Source organism: Theobroma cacao, chromosome 4 (assembly GCF_000208745.1).
Source record: "Theobroma cacao cultivar B97-61/B2 chromosome 4, Criollo_cocoa_genome_V2, whole genome shotgun sequence".
NCBI lineage: Eukaryota > Viridiplantae > Streptophyta > Magnoliopsida > Malvales > Malvaceae > Theobroma > Theobroma cacao.
In genome coordinates this window covers 19,106,186-19,121,851 of record NC_030853.1, presented here as the reverse complement: position 1 = coordinate 19,121,851, position 15,666 = coordinate 19,106,186, and the positions used below count along the sequence as shown (strand labels likewise).

The 15,666-nt window shown below is 30.3% G+C and overlaps 3 protein-coding genes across 4 annotated transcripts; all 3 read left to right on the top strand.

Moving 5' to 3' along the window:
- On the top strand, window positions 429-725 carry LOC18601828 (protein GLUTAMINE DUMPER 6). Its single transcript, XM_007032900.2, has one exon. The coding sequence runs from the start codon at window positions 429-431 to the stop codon at window positions 723-725; it is 297 nt and encodes a 98-aa protein (XP_007032962.1).
- Window positions 5,704-6,006, top strand: LOC18601827 (protein GLUTAMINE DUMPER 6). The gene has a single exon (XM_007032899.2). The coding sequence runs from the start codon at window positions 5,704-5,706 to the stop codon at window positions 6,004-6,006; it is 303 nt and encodes a 100-aa protein (XP_007032961.2).
- On the top strand, window positions 14,584-15,374 carry LOC18601823. 2 transcript variants are annotated; one of them, XM_018118913.1, is made up of 2 exons: window positions 14,584-15,051; window positions 15,094-15,374. In XM_018118913.1, the coding sequence occupies exons 1-2, from the start codon at window positions 14,819-14,821 to the stop codon at window positions 15,218-15,220; spliced, it is 360 nt and encodes a 119-aa protein (XP_017974402.1). In that variant the 5' UTR covers window positions 14,584-14,818; the 3' UTR covers window positions 15,221-15,374. The 2 variants fall into 2 exon arrangements, with proteins under 2 accessions (XP_017974402.1, XP_007032957.2); XM_007032895.2 differs by having other exon boundaries at window positions 14,807-15,349.

The window sequence follows — 15,666 nt, the reverse complement described above, 5'->3', positions numbered from 1 at the left end:
GGTCTGAAATAACACATCGTTTTAATAATCCTTTCAGATCCTTTAGGAATTGCTGTTGTTGGCATAAACCCAGATTTCCCCCAAAGAGCCAATGCTCGACGTGAGCCCAAATGTGAAATATTGTAACTTCTAAATGGCCCATTAAGCCCTAAAATTAAAGCAAGATTCAGTGAGTTAGCAATAATTAATCATTACCTCACGTTGAAGATTTCATATGATCTCCAAAGTAGGTCCTTTAACATCATTAAATTTTGCAGTGTGTTAAGCATATGTGAAAGAACAAAGAATCTTCCCTCCAATCAAAAAGGGCAAAATTGTAATTCGAGATATCCCACATCAAAGCTGTAATTATGTCAAAGTCACCACTATAAATTCATGAACTATCAGTCTTTTAATCCCATTAAAAGAGGCAGAAGAAAGAAAGAGAAATGGGAGCTGCAAACACTACAGCAACAATCAAGCTATGGAAATCTCCAATTCCTTTCCTTTTTGGCAGCTTGGCCATAGTTTTATTGTTGATAGTCGTCTCATTGGTCATGCTGGTGTGCTCATGTAGGAAGAACTCTGCTAATTCACCAGAGGATACGGAAGAAAAACCACCAGAAAACATCATCTCTGTGCTTGATGCTGAGCCAAAGATTCTTGTGATCATGGCTGGCAACGACAAGCCTACGTACGTGGCCACCCCGGTTACTTCTTCAGTTTATCGTTGTGAGCAAGTATAAGAAAATGTTTTTCTTTCTGTCAATGATTTTGGACTATATTTCATGTCAGACCTGGAAAATTTTGCTGCTGGGCAGGGTCTTATTTTGATAAAGATAAGTTTGCTTACAATTTTTCCCTAGTAGTGATTTTACCTTCAGAAAAAGCCTGAGGGAATAACGTTTGTGAATTGATAATAAGTTAATCAATTTTGAACATGTTGGTAGGCCTAATTACTTTACACAATGTTTTTGCATGGCAATCAGCTGCTAAAGGTGTGAATATCAATTTTATTAGGTTGTGTTACACAGCATCATTTTATTTGATGCAAAGCTTTATAAAGAGGAAAAACGGAACCCTTCCTTTCTGAATCAGGTACTATTAATCTCCATTGGAAAACAATAAAGATATTATAAGTACATACTAACAACTCGTGCCCAAATACTATTAAGTACTAGATAGACATGATAAGAACATTTAGCTACCATCTGATACTGATTGGACATAAAACCTGGAGGCAAGAAGCAATGGAAAGATTTAGAAATCAGGTGATCAGTTTCATGATCCCAAGCAACTTCCGCAAAAGCCAAATAAATTTAAAAAAACAAGGGTCACAAACGGGACTTTCTTTCTGTCTCCTGGACTTGGTACACTTCAACTCTTACAAGGTTAATTACATATTTTATCATTTAGAATGAGAGAGATTATAGTAGATCAAAAATTGTAGCTTCTAAACTGATTGCCTTAAACGTTTCTTTTTTTTTTTTCCTTTCAATGTTGTATGAAGGATTTGAATATATCACCCAGCTGTATTTTCTGAGAGTTTAGTGAGAAAATATTAATTGGAGTACTCCATGTCGACGATAGTTCCTTTAGTGCTGCGTTCGGTAAGAAAGGAAGAAATGACTTTCTTTACGTCCCCTGAACATGGTATACTACAGTTCCCAGTTCCCACAAGCTTAGACGTTTTGTCATTTCTATGAGAGAGACCAATAAATCAAAATTTGTAAAGTTTTCTTTTTCTTCTCAAATTACAAATTTGTGTTTTCGAAAAGGTTTAGTGGAGAAAAGATTGGAGTACGTGTTGAGGGTGACTTCTTTAAGGGAAATCCCAATTAGAATATTTAATTCTTTGCACATCAAAGGCCAAACGGCACATCCAGGTGAGGTCTTAGCTGTACGACCCTCTGTACAAAAGTAGAAAACGTGGACGACCCTGCATAGTTCAGGCGTTAGGGTATGAAAACATATAGCTTGCTTTTCTTCTCTTTTGTTTTCAACCCCGGTATGATAACTCATAGATCAGTTTTCTTTGATCCTTAAATGCTCTGTTTTTCTTGGTATATAAGTTGCAGTGTTTGTCAATAAAAAAAGTATTTTTATAAATAATCTTTAAAGATAAGATATTTTTAAAAATAATCTTTTTTATAATTTTAACTATATTTAGTCAAGTTGAATAAAATTACTTTTAATGAAATTATACACCATGATGTTACATGTCATGTACAAAAGCATGTTACACATCATAGTTAGGTTGTTACACGCCATGTACGAAAACTTATGACATATCACGGTTAAGTTGTTACACGCCATGTTGAAAAAAATACTGTTGTTATATACCATATACAAAAACATGTTACACGTCATGATTAAGTTGTTACATGCTGTGTACAAAAACATGTTACACATCATGATTAGGTTGTAACATGTCATGTTAAAAAAAAAAGTATTGTTGTCACACGTCATGTACAAAAACATATTATATGTTATGGTTAAAAAAAATTATTACACGCCATGTTGAAAAAAAAATATTATTGTTACATTTCATGTTGAAAAAATATCGTTGTTATATTCCATGTTGAAAAAATATCGTTGTTACATGCCATATTCAAAAACATTTTGTTGCACTTTAATGCCTAAAATGTTATTGTTACTTACAAACCAAAACTTTAAATCCTCTCAACTCTCTTCATTTCTATTTTTTTTTTTGACAATTTGACATCGATTAAAGTATTTTTAACATGTTTTATAAATTAAAACACAAATTTTCTTATCAAAAACACCTATTTCTACTAAAAAAAAAATTTTCCTTTAAAAATCTAGGTTTATAAATTTCAAATTCTTGAGTCTATTGGTGTCTAGGTCCCGAATTGATCCAATTAAAAACTATTCAAATATCTGTGATCATTTCTACCATTTTAGTTTTATCCAAAATACCTAAAAATTAAATTCTTCAAATAGCCACTCACCCAAGCACACCTATTTTTTTTTTCAAATTGTGAGTTCGACTCTCAATGAAAGCACGGCTTTTAACATTAAAACCATCGCTTGGTGTTTTAAAAGCTCAAGAAAGAGAAATTTGAAAGCGCGGTATAGAGAAATCAGGAGTATAGTAAACCAATGTCGAAGAGAAAAATCAATCAAATTAGAGAGAGTAGGATGGTGAGAGAGAGAAATCGAAAGCACAAATGAAAAGAAATTGTAATGAATGGTTTAATTTATTTGAAATAGCTTTAAGAGTATTTTTATCAAGTCATGACTAAATATGACTAAAAACAGTTAAATTTATTTTGATGGTTATTTTATAAATATCTTTATCAAGAAAGGTTATTCCTCATAATTTCTTCTAAAAAAAAAAGTGTTACTCAGTCAAACGTACTTGATTGTTGATTTCTCAACCCAAAATATATTAATAAATTTAATTCGCATTCAAACATTTAGTTCATTAGTTTATACATGATTTCTTATTTAGAGGATATAATTTGAATCTCCTTCCCCCTATTTAAAAATAAAACAAATTTAATTCTAAATTTTTTATATAATAATTCAATAATTCTATTTATAAAGTTTTTTTTTGACATATGTACTTGAACGGATTAATTATTTTATTTTTTTTCATTTATTAAAATGTACTATTTTAAGAAAAAAAGAATTTAAATTTCTATCTTTTACTGTTAAATTAACTATCACAATATTATTATCTGAACTTAAACCTTTCTTTTTATAGAAAGATGCGGCCATTAGTTAGCTACCTAGCCTAAAGTTGACATTAATTATATCTTGAATGTCATAATTGGCCACAGCTAATCTATAATTAAATCAAAATGACTAAAATACATCATGACCCCTCTAGATGCCCATATAGAGCAATTTTCATGGGCACCAAGTTAAGAATTTTACTTTCATTTAGATGTCCATAGAATCAATTTGACTAAATTACTTAAAGGTCTTTGAGGATTGAGCATTGTTACACTCAAGGACATTGGTTTAGAAAACCTACAATATCCCACCTCAAAAATAAGGCTTCAAGTTTGTCAATGTAATGCAAGCCTTAGGATTTCGTCACGTCATGGTTGGTATATGAAGAATGTTGAATGCATTCTTGGAAATGCAAATAGGTAACAATATTCCCATGTATGATACGGTTATATAATCCAAGATTAATTTATTATTCATTTTATTAATCATGTAAATGTGTCTATCTGACATGTTTATGATTTGATTATCACAAGTTTAAACCCTTATATAGATACTTTCTTTTATTACGGTTGATGATGATGGTATTGGATTTTATTTTATTTGATGAATATTATTATTTTATTATAATTGTATTTATAATTATTAATTTTAAATATGAATAATGGATGCATTTTAATTTAATCGTGTTAGTCGTTTAAATGAGTTATAAATCGTGTTATGTCATATGAAATTTAACTCGATTCATTAAATAAACATGTTAAGCATGATGTGTCATGTTGCACATTTAATGAATGTATCCATATTCGTATTTAGGATCCTTACATATTTAATTAATCGTATAGTGTTCGTGCTTATTCGTATAATTATTAATATCTTATATTTACATGATGCATTTATAACATGCGCACACAAATTGTTAAGTCTACCGCTGACCGCTGTGTTGTTTTAGTACACAACAATTGTACAATTTTTTTTGTTAAATTTTTTATAAATTAAAATATTAATGAAATTAAATACATTTAAAAATTTAAAATATGTTGACTTTGAACTAATGTCAATGAATTCTTTTAAAAAAATTTACATTAATGAAATTTAAAAATTAACTAATAAATGCATTTACCAATCAGAAATTTTAAAAAGATATTTATAGTATTTGTATTAATGTAAATAAACAATCACTATTTTTGGTTCACATTTTAACTGTTAGGGTAATAAGTATATTTATTAAAGTGTTAGTATAAGTAAAATATTTATTAATACATAATTACATTTCATAATATTGGAATATATGTAATATTATTTAATTGGGTAAATATAAATTTATTTTATGGAACTTAAGAAGTTTTGAAATTTTTGCAAAGGTCAAAAGTGCTTTTATAACTATTATTGTTATATTTCTAATAAAACTTTATAATAGAATTAGATATACTTAAATTGATTTCCGATAAAGGTATGATCTAACCAAATTATATTTTTTTCTTCCTTAACTTATCAATTATAATTTATTAGATGAAATGATCATCTATATTCTATAGTAACATGCAGTTTAATTACTTCACTAATTATATGAGAAGACTGTATATTAATAAAAGAAATTATGCAAATAGAGTAGTGCACAAAATAAATTGTTAAATAAGCACTGATCGCCAAAAACAAAGAAGAAGAAGGCACTTGAGATTGTTCAAATATCTTTGAACAAAAGGGTACAATTTGGAAAGGACTAAATGCCAATCTTCAATACCAAAAGTTGTTAAGATTGTACTGTATACATAATGCCCAAATCAAGTAAGTGCAATTTCATAGAACAAAAAATCATTAAAGATGCTTGACGATTGGCATTTTATGCAGGCTCCAAGAATCTTCCTTTTGGCTCTAGTGACCTAAACTGTTACATTTCAAATCACTATTTTACTTCCTTTCCCACTATAAATTCATCTTCCACCAACTTCTTATTTCATTGCACCTCCCAAACAGAAAAGGGTCTGAGAAATTAAGAGAGGAAGAAAGGAAAACATGATAGAAATGGGGCCGGCAAATACAACATCAAGCATCAAGCTAAGCACTAGTTCTCCCCTGCCTTACCTCTTCGGCAGCTTGGCTTTGGTGTTAATTTTGATAGCTTTGGCATTGGTTATGCTGGCATGCTCCTATAGAAAACGCTCCGCAAATTCATCATCTAGTCAAGTTCAGCTAAAGCAAGAAATGGCAATGAACACAGTTCTTGATTCGGAACCAAAAATTGTTGTGATCATGGCCGGAGACGACAAGCCTACCTTCTTGGCAAAACCAGTCTCTTCTTCGATATGCCGCTGTGAACAAGTTTGAGATGACCAAAGAGCATATCTGCCAAAGAAAAACAATTTTGATCTTTCAAGGAATATTAGAGATGGAAGAGTCATGCCTTTTCTTCTTTTTCCTCAGTTTTGATTTGGTTTTATTTCTACATTTTTGCCTTAAATAAGCTTGCGGGAATTTGTAAATGCATGAGCATTAACAATGGAGAAGTAATCATAATTTATATTAGTGTATTTTACTAACTTTTTCTGTTCATGGATTATGTTAAATTTATATGGATGAGATGAATTAAACTAATTACTACAACTTAAGATTCCATAGTTTAGTGTATGTGGTGCAGGTTAAATCTTTTTGAATTGAGAAATAATCACTTTCGATGGCTTAATGGTACTGGTATTTAAGCTAGGAATTCAACTACTACTAAGCTTTTTCTTTTTAAAAACTTCAAGAGCAAAGAGTTGCCTTCAACAATGAAGGAAACACATAGTACCTTTTATGATGAAAATTAATGACATGATTTTAATAATAATAATAATTTATATTTTGTTAAAAAATGCAATAAAAGGAATAGAAAATGAATGACCGATTGACATCCATTAGCATCCATTCATCACATTTAAAACATAAGTTGTGGCTATTGAGACCTCAGCCGCAAGGTCCTAATAGTTTTCTTCTTTCCTAGTCATCCCAGAAATTCCATTGGATAAAAAGGCATCTAAGCATGTGAATAACACCTTTAATCTTTAATACAAAACTTTGACTGAGTGCAATTTTATTTATTTATTTATTTGTTACCGATAAAAAGCTGGTTTCATTGTTTAGTGGACGCGGCGGCAGGGAAATGCAAAAGGGGTAATAATTTTTCAGTTGAAGTGGGGTTTTGAGAGGAAAAAAAAAAACGTAAGAGCTTTGCTTTTGGTACTGTGAATAATGGGAGACAATTTGTGATATGATTTTATAATTGTTGAATGGTTCATGTTTAAGTTCTCTTTTGGTGTGGATATATGCCCTTAGGATATTCTTTGCTATCTCATTAGTTTTCAATTGTTAATACAGTACAAAGCACAACCTAGGGTCACTAGGGCTTCCAAAATTTTTAATGAAAATTGACAATTTGGAGTGAAAGATGTTATTTCGAATAAGGAAAGAAAATAATTAAGATGAATGCAAATCTTAAAGACTATTAATAACTATTCGGTTAACACTTTGAGTTGGACTACAGCTACATGATCATTCTCATACACCTACTGTTATATACTTAGATACAAACAAATTAATAAAGTTTTTTAAACATGCACATGGCACAAGATTTTCAAGATAAAATTAACATGGAATTAATTAGACGTATTAATTTCAATGCTTAACCTCAGATACATACATTTATGCCGATCAGAAAAGTAAATGTAATAAGAAATGGAATTTGTGAAAAGAAAATTATTCAAGAAAAGTGCGATAAGTACTCATATTTTTTCACAAATTGATACTCTAAAATCTCAACCATTCATCACATGACGCTTTTACATGTCAAACATAATCATAATGGACATATGAGATATTGGGGACATCAGAACCTCTATTAAAATAAACCATCGTACTTGTTGATTCTTAGGCATAATATACTTTACAAACGAATAATTCTTTGATTCCATGTGATTAGAAAGGCAAGTAGTTTATCTTTGAAAGAGGCAAGTGAAAGTTCTTTGAAATGATGTATGTGTCGCAAGAAATTAGTTTCTTTATAGATTTATAATTTTGTTTTGAAAAAATATATATGTCACAGCAGAATCCACTAATTGTATACCAAACTGTTGAGTTTTGAATTCATTAAAATTTGAAATCTTATTTGATTTGATTTTTAATTTTTATATAAAATTGAGTAGTTTTACAATTTTAAATTTCCTGATTCACATTGAGTCTTAAACTCATGTTACTTTGGATCACATTTGTATTATAAAAGTGAGTCTTTAAACTTCAAAATTTATGTAGTGTTTTTGGGAGTCTTAGAGAAAGAACTATGTTTTTACCATAGGTAGAGCTAGAGTGGGTGCTTTTGGGAGTCTCCAAGAAAAACAAAAAAACTTGTAATCTTGCCTTTTACTTACTTTAGGTGGAGCTATAGTAGGTGTGAGTGAGTGTTCTTGTTACGTTATTGAGAAAGGGTTTATAAGGGAACTGTTAGTTAATTTGGGAAACTATTCAAAAGAGATTTTATTGTATTTTAATTTCTCAATAGTAGAAAAACTATTTCACTTCGTGGTGTGTAGGCAAGTTGTTGAATCACGTAAACTTTTGTATTTTTTATTTTCTTGATTTATTTAGGATTTCTCTTTGTTGTTTTTGGGTAGTTTTTCACAACAAATTGGAATGAAAGCTTCAAGTTCAATAGATCAAGATTCAACAAAAGACGTCAAAAAGTTACTTGTGTTACGAATTTCTCAATTGAGAAGTTTGATAAAAAGACTAGTTACACACAATGACAAAGAAGGATGAATGATTTCCTTATACAACAAGGTTTGATGCCCTCTTGTTTTGGAAAGAGAAAAGGTAACCAAATGACATGGAGGATGATGAATGAGCAGAGTTGGAGGAAATGCATGTTGGAGCTATTTGGCTTTGCATTGAGGATAATGTGTTTAACCACGTTATTGATATGAAATCTGCTTAAGAGTTGTTGGCAAAGTTAGAGAAGATTTATTTGTCGAAAAATCATTCCAACAAGTTGCAGTTTAAATGAAAGTTGTATCATTTGAAGATAAAGGAGAATGGAGATCTTAAGAAGCATATGAATGAGTTTAACGAGATTATTGATCAATTGCACAAGGTTGAGTGAAGGTGGAGAAAGAGAAGAAAGTATTATTGTTCCTCACAACACTTCCAAACCCTTAAAAGGTATTTGTGAAATCTCTAGTTTACAAGAAGGATAAAATAACATTAGAACAAACACAAAAAACGTTAATGTTTAGTGAAGCTTGAAAGAAAAATAAGAAGGGGTTAAAGATGCAATTGACTCGCATTGATGGTTAAGGTTAGAGGAGTAAGTAAACTGGCAAGGGATCTAAGGGTAGCAAGCTGAAATCCAACAATGTTCAGTGCTTTCGATGCAAAGGGCATGGACATATTTAGATGAATTGTCTTATGAATGGGGATGAAGGTAATGAGAACAAAGATGAGTGTGTTTTGGTTATTGATGATGATGATGATTGTGGTACTATTCTTACAACCTTAAAAAGTATGGATGTAAATTCTAGTGATGGTTGGCATTTGAATTATGCTTTTTTCACTCACATATGTTGGCAAAAAGATTATTTTAATCCCTTTTAAGAATGGTGGTAGGAAATTTGATTTTAGATGATAAGTCAATCGTCAAGGTCATGGGTCTTGGATTTATGAAAATTAAAATGTTTGATAGGGTTTTGAGCTCTTTGAATGGTGTGGTCTATGGTTCAAAGATATGTAGGAATTTAATATCATTAATCTATTAAACTCTAAAGGGTATGAAATTTCTACTGGTGATAAAGTTGAAAAAGTCAAACTCTTTTTGTGCATGCCGCAAATGTAAAATGCATTTAGGGTCCGTTTGCTTTGTAGTAAATATTTTTCGGAAAACATTTTTAGGACTTATACTTGTTTGGCAAGCGAAAAATTAATTCCAAATGTAGAACGTTTTACTAGTCAACAAGGTTAATCACGGAAAATGTTTTACACTCTTGGATGGCGTAAGACATTTTTAAGAAAATAACAAAAACACTTTTATACTAAGTTTGTGAGTATAAGTTTGATGAATATTAATATTTAAACTTAAAATATTAAAAAAAATTTAAAAATACATATAATATTTAACTTTAAAATAATTAATTTAAAATATTAATATTCAAATTATACAACACTATTAAAAGTAGAAAAATATTATTTTAATGAAACCATTCAATACAATTAAAATTTTTATTTATAAATGAAATAAATCTTACTAATAGTTATAATAAAAAATATTTCAATGAAATTATTTGATGAATACACATTTATAAATATAAATTTTACTAATAATTATAATAAAAAAAATTTCGATAACGATCATTTAATGAATACATATTTATAAGTATAGGTTTTGAATATCTTACACAATTGATGAATATTTATATTTTTATAGTTATGATAAAAAAGTGATAAAATGGAAATTTTTTTGAAAATTGAAGTTTATTTTCATTACAGATATGTGGTTAAATACTTTGAAAAATATTATTATTGATTTTGTCTATTTTCATTTTCATTCATAATTTTGATCTCAAATGAATGAAAATCAAATATCAATATTGTTCTGTAATAAGCTCCTATTTATTATTTTAACACCTAAATAATTGCACTATGATGAAAAATATTTTTCTTAAAATGATTCAAACAATTGAAAATGTTTTCGACAGTTTATTCAAACAACAGAAAACATTAAATTTTCCTATAAAACATTTTACATAAAAAAATTTTATTTTAATAAGTCATTTTTTGATTGTCAAACAGACTTTTAGCTATTCTTAATTCTATATTTCTACAAAAAAATTCTTGTAAAAGAAATGACCCCACGCGGAACACTAGTAATCATTCTAAAGATATCCGTATCTAAACATATTCCAAACTTCAAATTACAGACCCTACTTGCACCTTGCAATCCACTGGCCCGTAAAGGCTCCAAGATTTGATCTTTCAATTTGGGGCCCAAAGTGGATGTGATTAAGTAAAAACATCCCCTCAACCTCAAGAAAACAGCAAAAGTGAATACAATCCATTGACTGGCCCAAAAGGGTGTCTTGCATATTATAAAAGACTCCTACTCCTACTTCGACACATTGTAAGCTTACGAATTTTTGAACTTACATATGCTCAACTTGTTGGATTGGAAAATTAGGTTTTGGGCTTTGAGTAAGATCCAATCCAATAATGATTTAATTAACCAAGACCAAGTCAATAATAGTTGAATTGAATGGTATGCTATTTTGCCTTTCTAGTGAGCTTTTTTTTTTTTTTACTAGCACTTTTCTTGTAAGGTTTTAAAATATTAAAATACATGTCAAGTAAGGGATTTGAACTCATGCCTTTCCCGATCAATATCTGAACTGACGCCTCAAACCAACTACCCCATCTTGGCATTTCTTCAAGATGTTTACCAACGTGAAACAAATATATATTGTTTTCCTTCTTTCTTGTTGAACTTATGTAGTTACTTATTTAGACTTTAGAGCATGGAAATTTTGCCTAAAGACCTCATTCGAAGGAGAATAGAGAAAAGATGGCAAGAATCCAAAGTTGCAAAAGAGATCAATTTGTCAAGTCTAAGGCTCCCATCAGATACTAGAAATAGATAAGATAAGATCATCAGTTGATAAATTTTGTAATTTATTTCCACATTTAGGAGATCTCAACACAGCTAAGACGATGTAAAAAGCATCACATCCCAGCTGGAAAGTAAACATTACTTTTAATTAAAATTGTTTCATGGAATATACCATTTATAATTTCAATTTTCAATAGGATAAAATATTCTCACTTTTTAATTTTTAGTCATAATTTCATACGAGTCTATTAATTTTCAAAATACACAATCTGTACCAAAACAATATATTTTCCTGAACATATAAGTCCAACCTTTAATCCATTATTAATACTTTCGTTCGTTTAATGACGTTGTAATATTGAAAAGATAATTTTAAAAATTATCACACTATAAAATTATAATTTTTTATTTTTTATTTTCTTTTAAAAACCTCCCCCAAGTGCTCCTTGGAGAGCATCGATCGCGTGTTCCCTAGACAGCATGTTCCCCGAGGAGCACAAATGGGGAGCACCGTTCGCGTGCTCCCCAGGGAGCATAGATCCAGTGTTCCTTGGGGAGCATCGATCTTGGTGGGTGCTCTGTGAGTTTAGATTTGGTTACGGGGTGGTCAGTCGATGTAGGGAACATTACCAATCGATCTAAAAAAAGTAAAAAGAAGAGAAAATTTTAGATATTTCAATTTAAATATTAACGGTGTTTGATTGTTTGAGTTGAAGAGTTTATTTTATAGATTAGTAGACCTATGTATAATTATGATTAAAAATTAAGATTAATAAAGTATTTTACCCTTTCTTAATAACCATTGTTTTCTCTCTGTTTCTTTTCCATTTTTCTAATCCCAAAGCAAAGGTCAAAAGTGTGGCAATTAAGTTTAGAGCTTCTAACTTAAAATTGAGTTTCAGATCCTGAATCCTCACCAAACACCATGTCTTGGACTTCTAGATGGATCAACTTGTATTAATATAAGCTTAAAGTTTGAACCTAATTGCTCTGTGATACTGCGAAATAATGGCTAAAAACCAACCGAGATTAATTTAAAAGCAAGCTAATCCACATGTAAAACGTGGAGCAAGTTAAAATGCATTCGAATCATTGTTGTATAAGAATTTAACCGTGGTCACCGTGCAAGTGATTTTCACGTGGATCACACTGGTAAGGCCAGTCAAGATACATGTATTATGCTCCAGGCATCGAAGTAGAATAATTATTTGGTTCCGCGGTAGAGCAGACCAATTGAATTAGTCATAGACTTATGAGGTGTGTTTGGTTCATAGAAAAGAATAAAATGAAACAATTATTTCATGGAGATAAAATAAGCGATGAATAATTATTATATAATTTGATTTATAAGAATAAAATAGAATATGAATTGTTATTATGAATTATTATAATATTTAGTTGGTATGAATAGTTTTAGGAATAATTAAGGAATAACTGATAAATGATAAAAATATTATTTATTATAATATTTAATTTTTAAATTAAGATATTTATAATTAAAACATTAAGTTTATTTTTTATTATTTATTTTTAAATATTAAAATATAAAAAATTTATAATTAGAATTTTAATTTAATTCGTAAGTTTTAAATATTAACTTTTATAATGTATAATTAAAACTTAAACATTTTTTTAAAATTCACTTTAATTTTTTCTTTTTTATTTTTTAATTTAGTGAAAGAAGGATAGAGGTAGTTGAGTAGAGAGAGAAAGAAATTGTAAAAAATGAAATGAATTTTATATAGTATGGAATTTTTTAAATTAATAAAAAAAATTTTTGTCCATTAATGTTTTTACTCTATTCCTTGCCACTTGGAGGCCTTAGTATTGACTATTCATTCATCTTCGGTAGTAGGCATCCTTCCAACTAAATAAAGTGTTTAAAAAAAATTAAGAATAAGAGAGAATGACTATCCCGTTCCCCAATCAAACATGTTGATAGGTAAATCCTAATAATAGGGAGCAAATCAAAGCCAAATCTTGGCAATGGACTGTGAGGATTTGATTTGCCTATTCTGTTGTGAACATTTTGTATTCCAGCCTTAGTCAAAAAGTGCTCAATTTGCAGTAGAATGAAACATTTGGAAGATGAAGAATATGAAAAAAAATTAATGGTTCTTTAGACATAAATAATTACAGGACAATAAGTCAACAATATCTAAATTTTTTAAAATATAAAACTGACTACATTCATGTAATGAAAATGAAAAAAGTTACGTTTACATTATCTTGTCTAAAATTTAAATTTATCTTTATTCACGAAATCACGAAATGAAAAATAATAAAGTTGTGACGAGAACGTTTTTCTTTTTAATGAATTCATTTAGAATTCTAAATTAATTAAAATTAATGAGGATTTACAAGAATTAATTGTAATTTTACATTTTCTAGATCAAGTGGTAGACTATCTTATGGACTCTTTTCTATCTATTTATTTATCTTTAGAGTATAAAAGGAGCAAAAAAAATTCTTGAGCCTTTTTAGTTGTCATTGCAACAAAACCTAATCCAGATTGGCTAACAATCTACCAAAAATGAAATATTAACCAACCATGCCATATTTTATTTTAATAGCAACAAGACACAGGTCAGCTTTCTTAGGAGACAAACAACAGCAAACAAAGACAGAACAAAAGCATAAAGATCTTAGGTAACCTCACTTAAACAATATCCTGACATAGAAACTATGCACGTTTGATCCAAGAAAGCTGACTTATGATGACGAGAAGACAGAGAATAGAAGGCATGAAGCAAAAGAAAGATGGATGGAAGTGGGGAGGCTGTGGCCTAACATGCTTGAGAACATGGGTTTCATACCTCATCCAGTTTGAGGAATGGGTTCATCTGCACCATTGTGACAGGACAGAGGAGTCTGAGTGTAAAGATATATTCTCTCCTATTTCTGAAATACTGAAATGGTTTTATCTGTACACCACCAAAAAGGTGATGTTCTGGCCAGGATGATTATGACGGGAGATCGAGTTTAGACAAAGAGAGAAGTTTACAGATTATTTCATTTCATATTTTTTTTCCAATTTTCTGCTTATCTTTTACCAAAATTCAAAGTTTTTTTTTTTTTTTCGCAGTGCATGTGATCTTGGACACATAAGGAGAGATAACCCCTTCTCATCCCATAAATCCAAACAGGCCTATCTCAAGAGTCGAACCCGCCACCTCGAAGTTGAATTCTCGAGTTGTAAGCGACAAAAATTCAAAGATGCTATATGGTGCAACCGAGTTTCACCAACCAATATATAAGTACAAGCTAAAGCTTGTGCTAAACAAGAGTTTTATGAGGTTTGAATTCGCTCTTCCTCTCTTTTTTTCTCTCACAGAATAAAGATCATAGTTCTTTGTTCTTAGTGCTTAACTCTTTGTTTCTTCATACTTCACCAAAGACTAGCTCTTTCTTGCCTAAATCATCTGTCCAGCTTCATCATTCCTCAATAACATCCTTCCTTTTCATCAAAAACCTCTATCTTGGTTTTCTCTTTTTTGTAGCCGCCTTTATCCTCTATTAATGGACCCCTTGAAACACTTTCCGAGCAAAGAAGGATGCAGTAGCAGTGAATCAGGGTGGACAAGGTACTTAGCTTCGCCTATGCAAGATGATTTTGAATGCAGTGAAGACAATTATAACAAGTACAGCATCAAAGATGATGATGATAACGATGGTGATGATGGTGAGGGAAATAGTGATGATTCAATGGTATCTGATGCCTCTTCTGCCCCAAGTCATCATCAATATAAACACAAGGATGGTCAAGGTAGTCATAGTAGTTCTCATCTTAAGCATGATGAAGGTGATTACGCTGGCAAGCATTCTTCACGCAAGGAGGGAAAGAAAGAAGCGAAAAAGAGTGTCAAGAACAGTGGCAAATCCAAACGGAGACTCGGTGGTCAAGCAAAGTCCGGCAAGTAGTCAGGTTGAGAACCTGAAAATATGGTAGAATTGAATTGAGCTTAGAGACAAGCTAATGTATCCTCTTTCCAAGAGTCTATGATCACACGCTTTGTTGCTTCTTTCTTTCAGTACTCAGATGCCATCATTTTATTGCAATTTCTTTATGATTCCAACCACAAATGTTATATCTCTGAATCATATGCAGAAACAAGATCACAAAATTGTTAAAGGTGCAAAACAATGTCTGTATAATTTCAATCATAAATGCAATATCTTTGAAATGAATGCACACACAAGATTGTAAAATTGTCAACTTCGAAGAGTTCATGTATGAATGGAATTGGTAAATTCTGACCTCAGTTATTAGATCACAGCCATGCGGTAAAATCAGCAAACTTAAGTGCATCAGCAAAATAACTACTAAAACTTCTACCAGGGGTCTGTTCATGTGTTTGTGTGTGCAA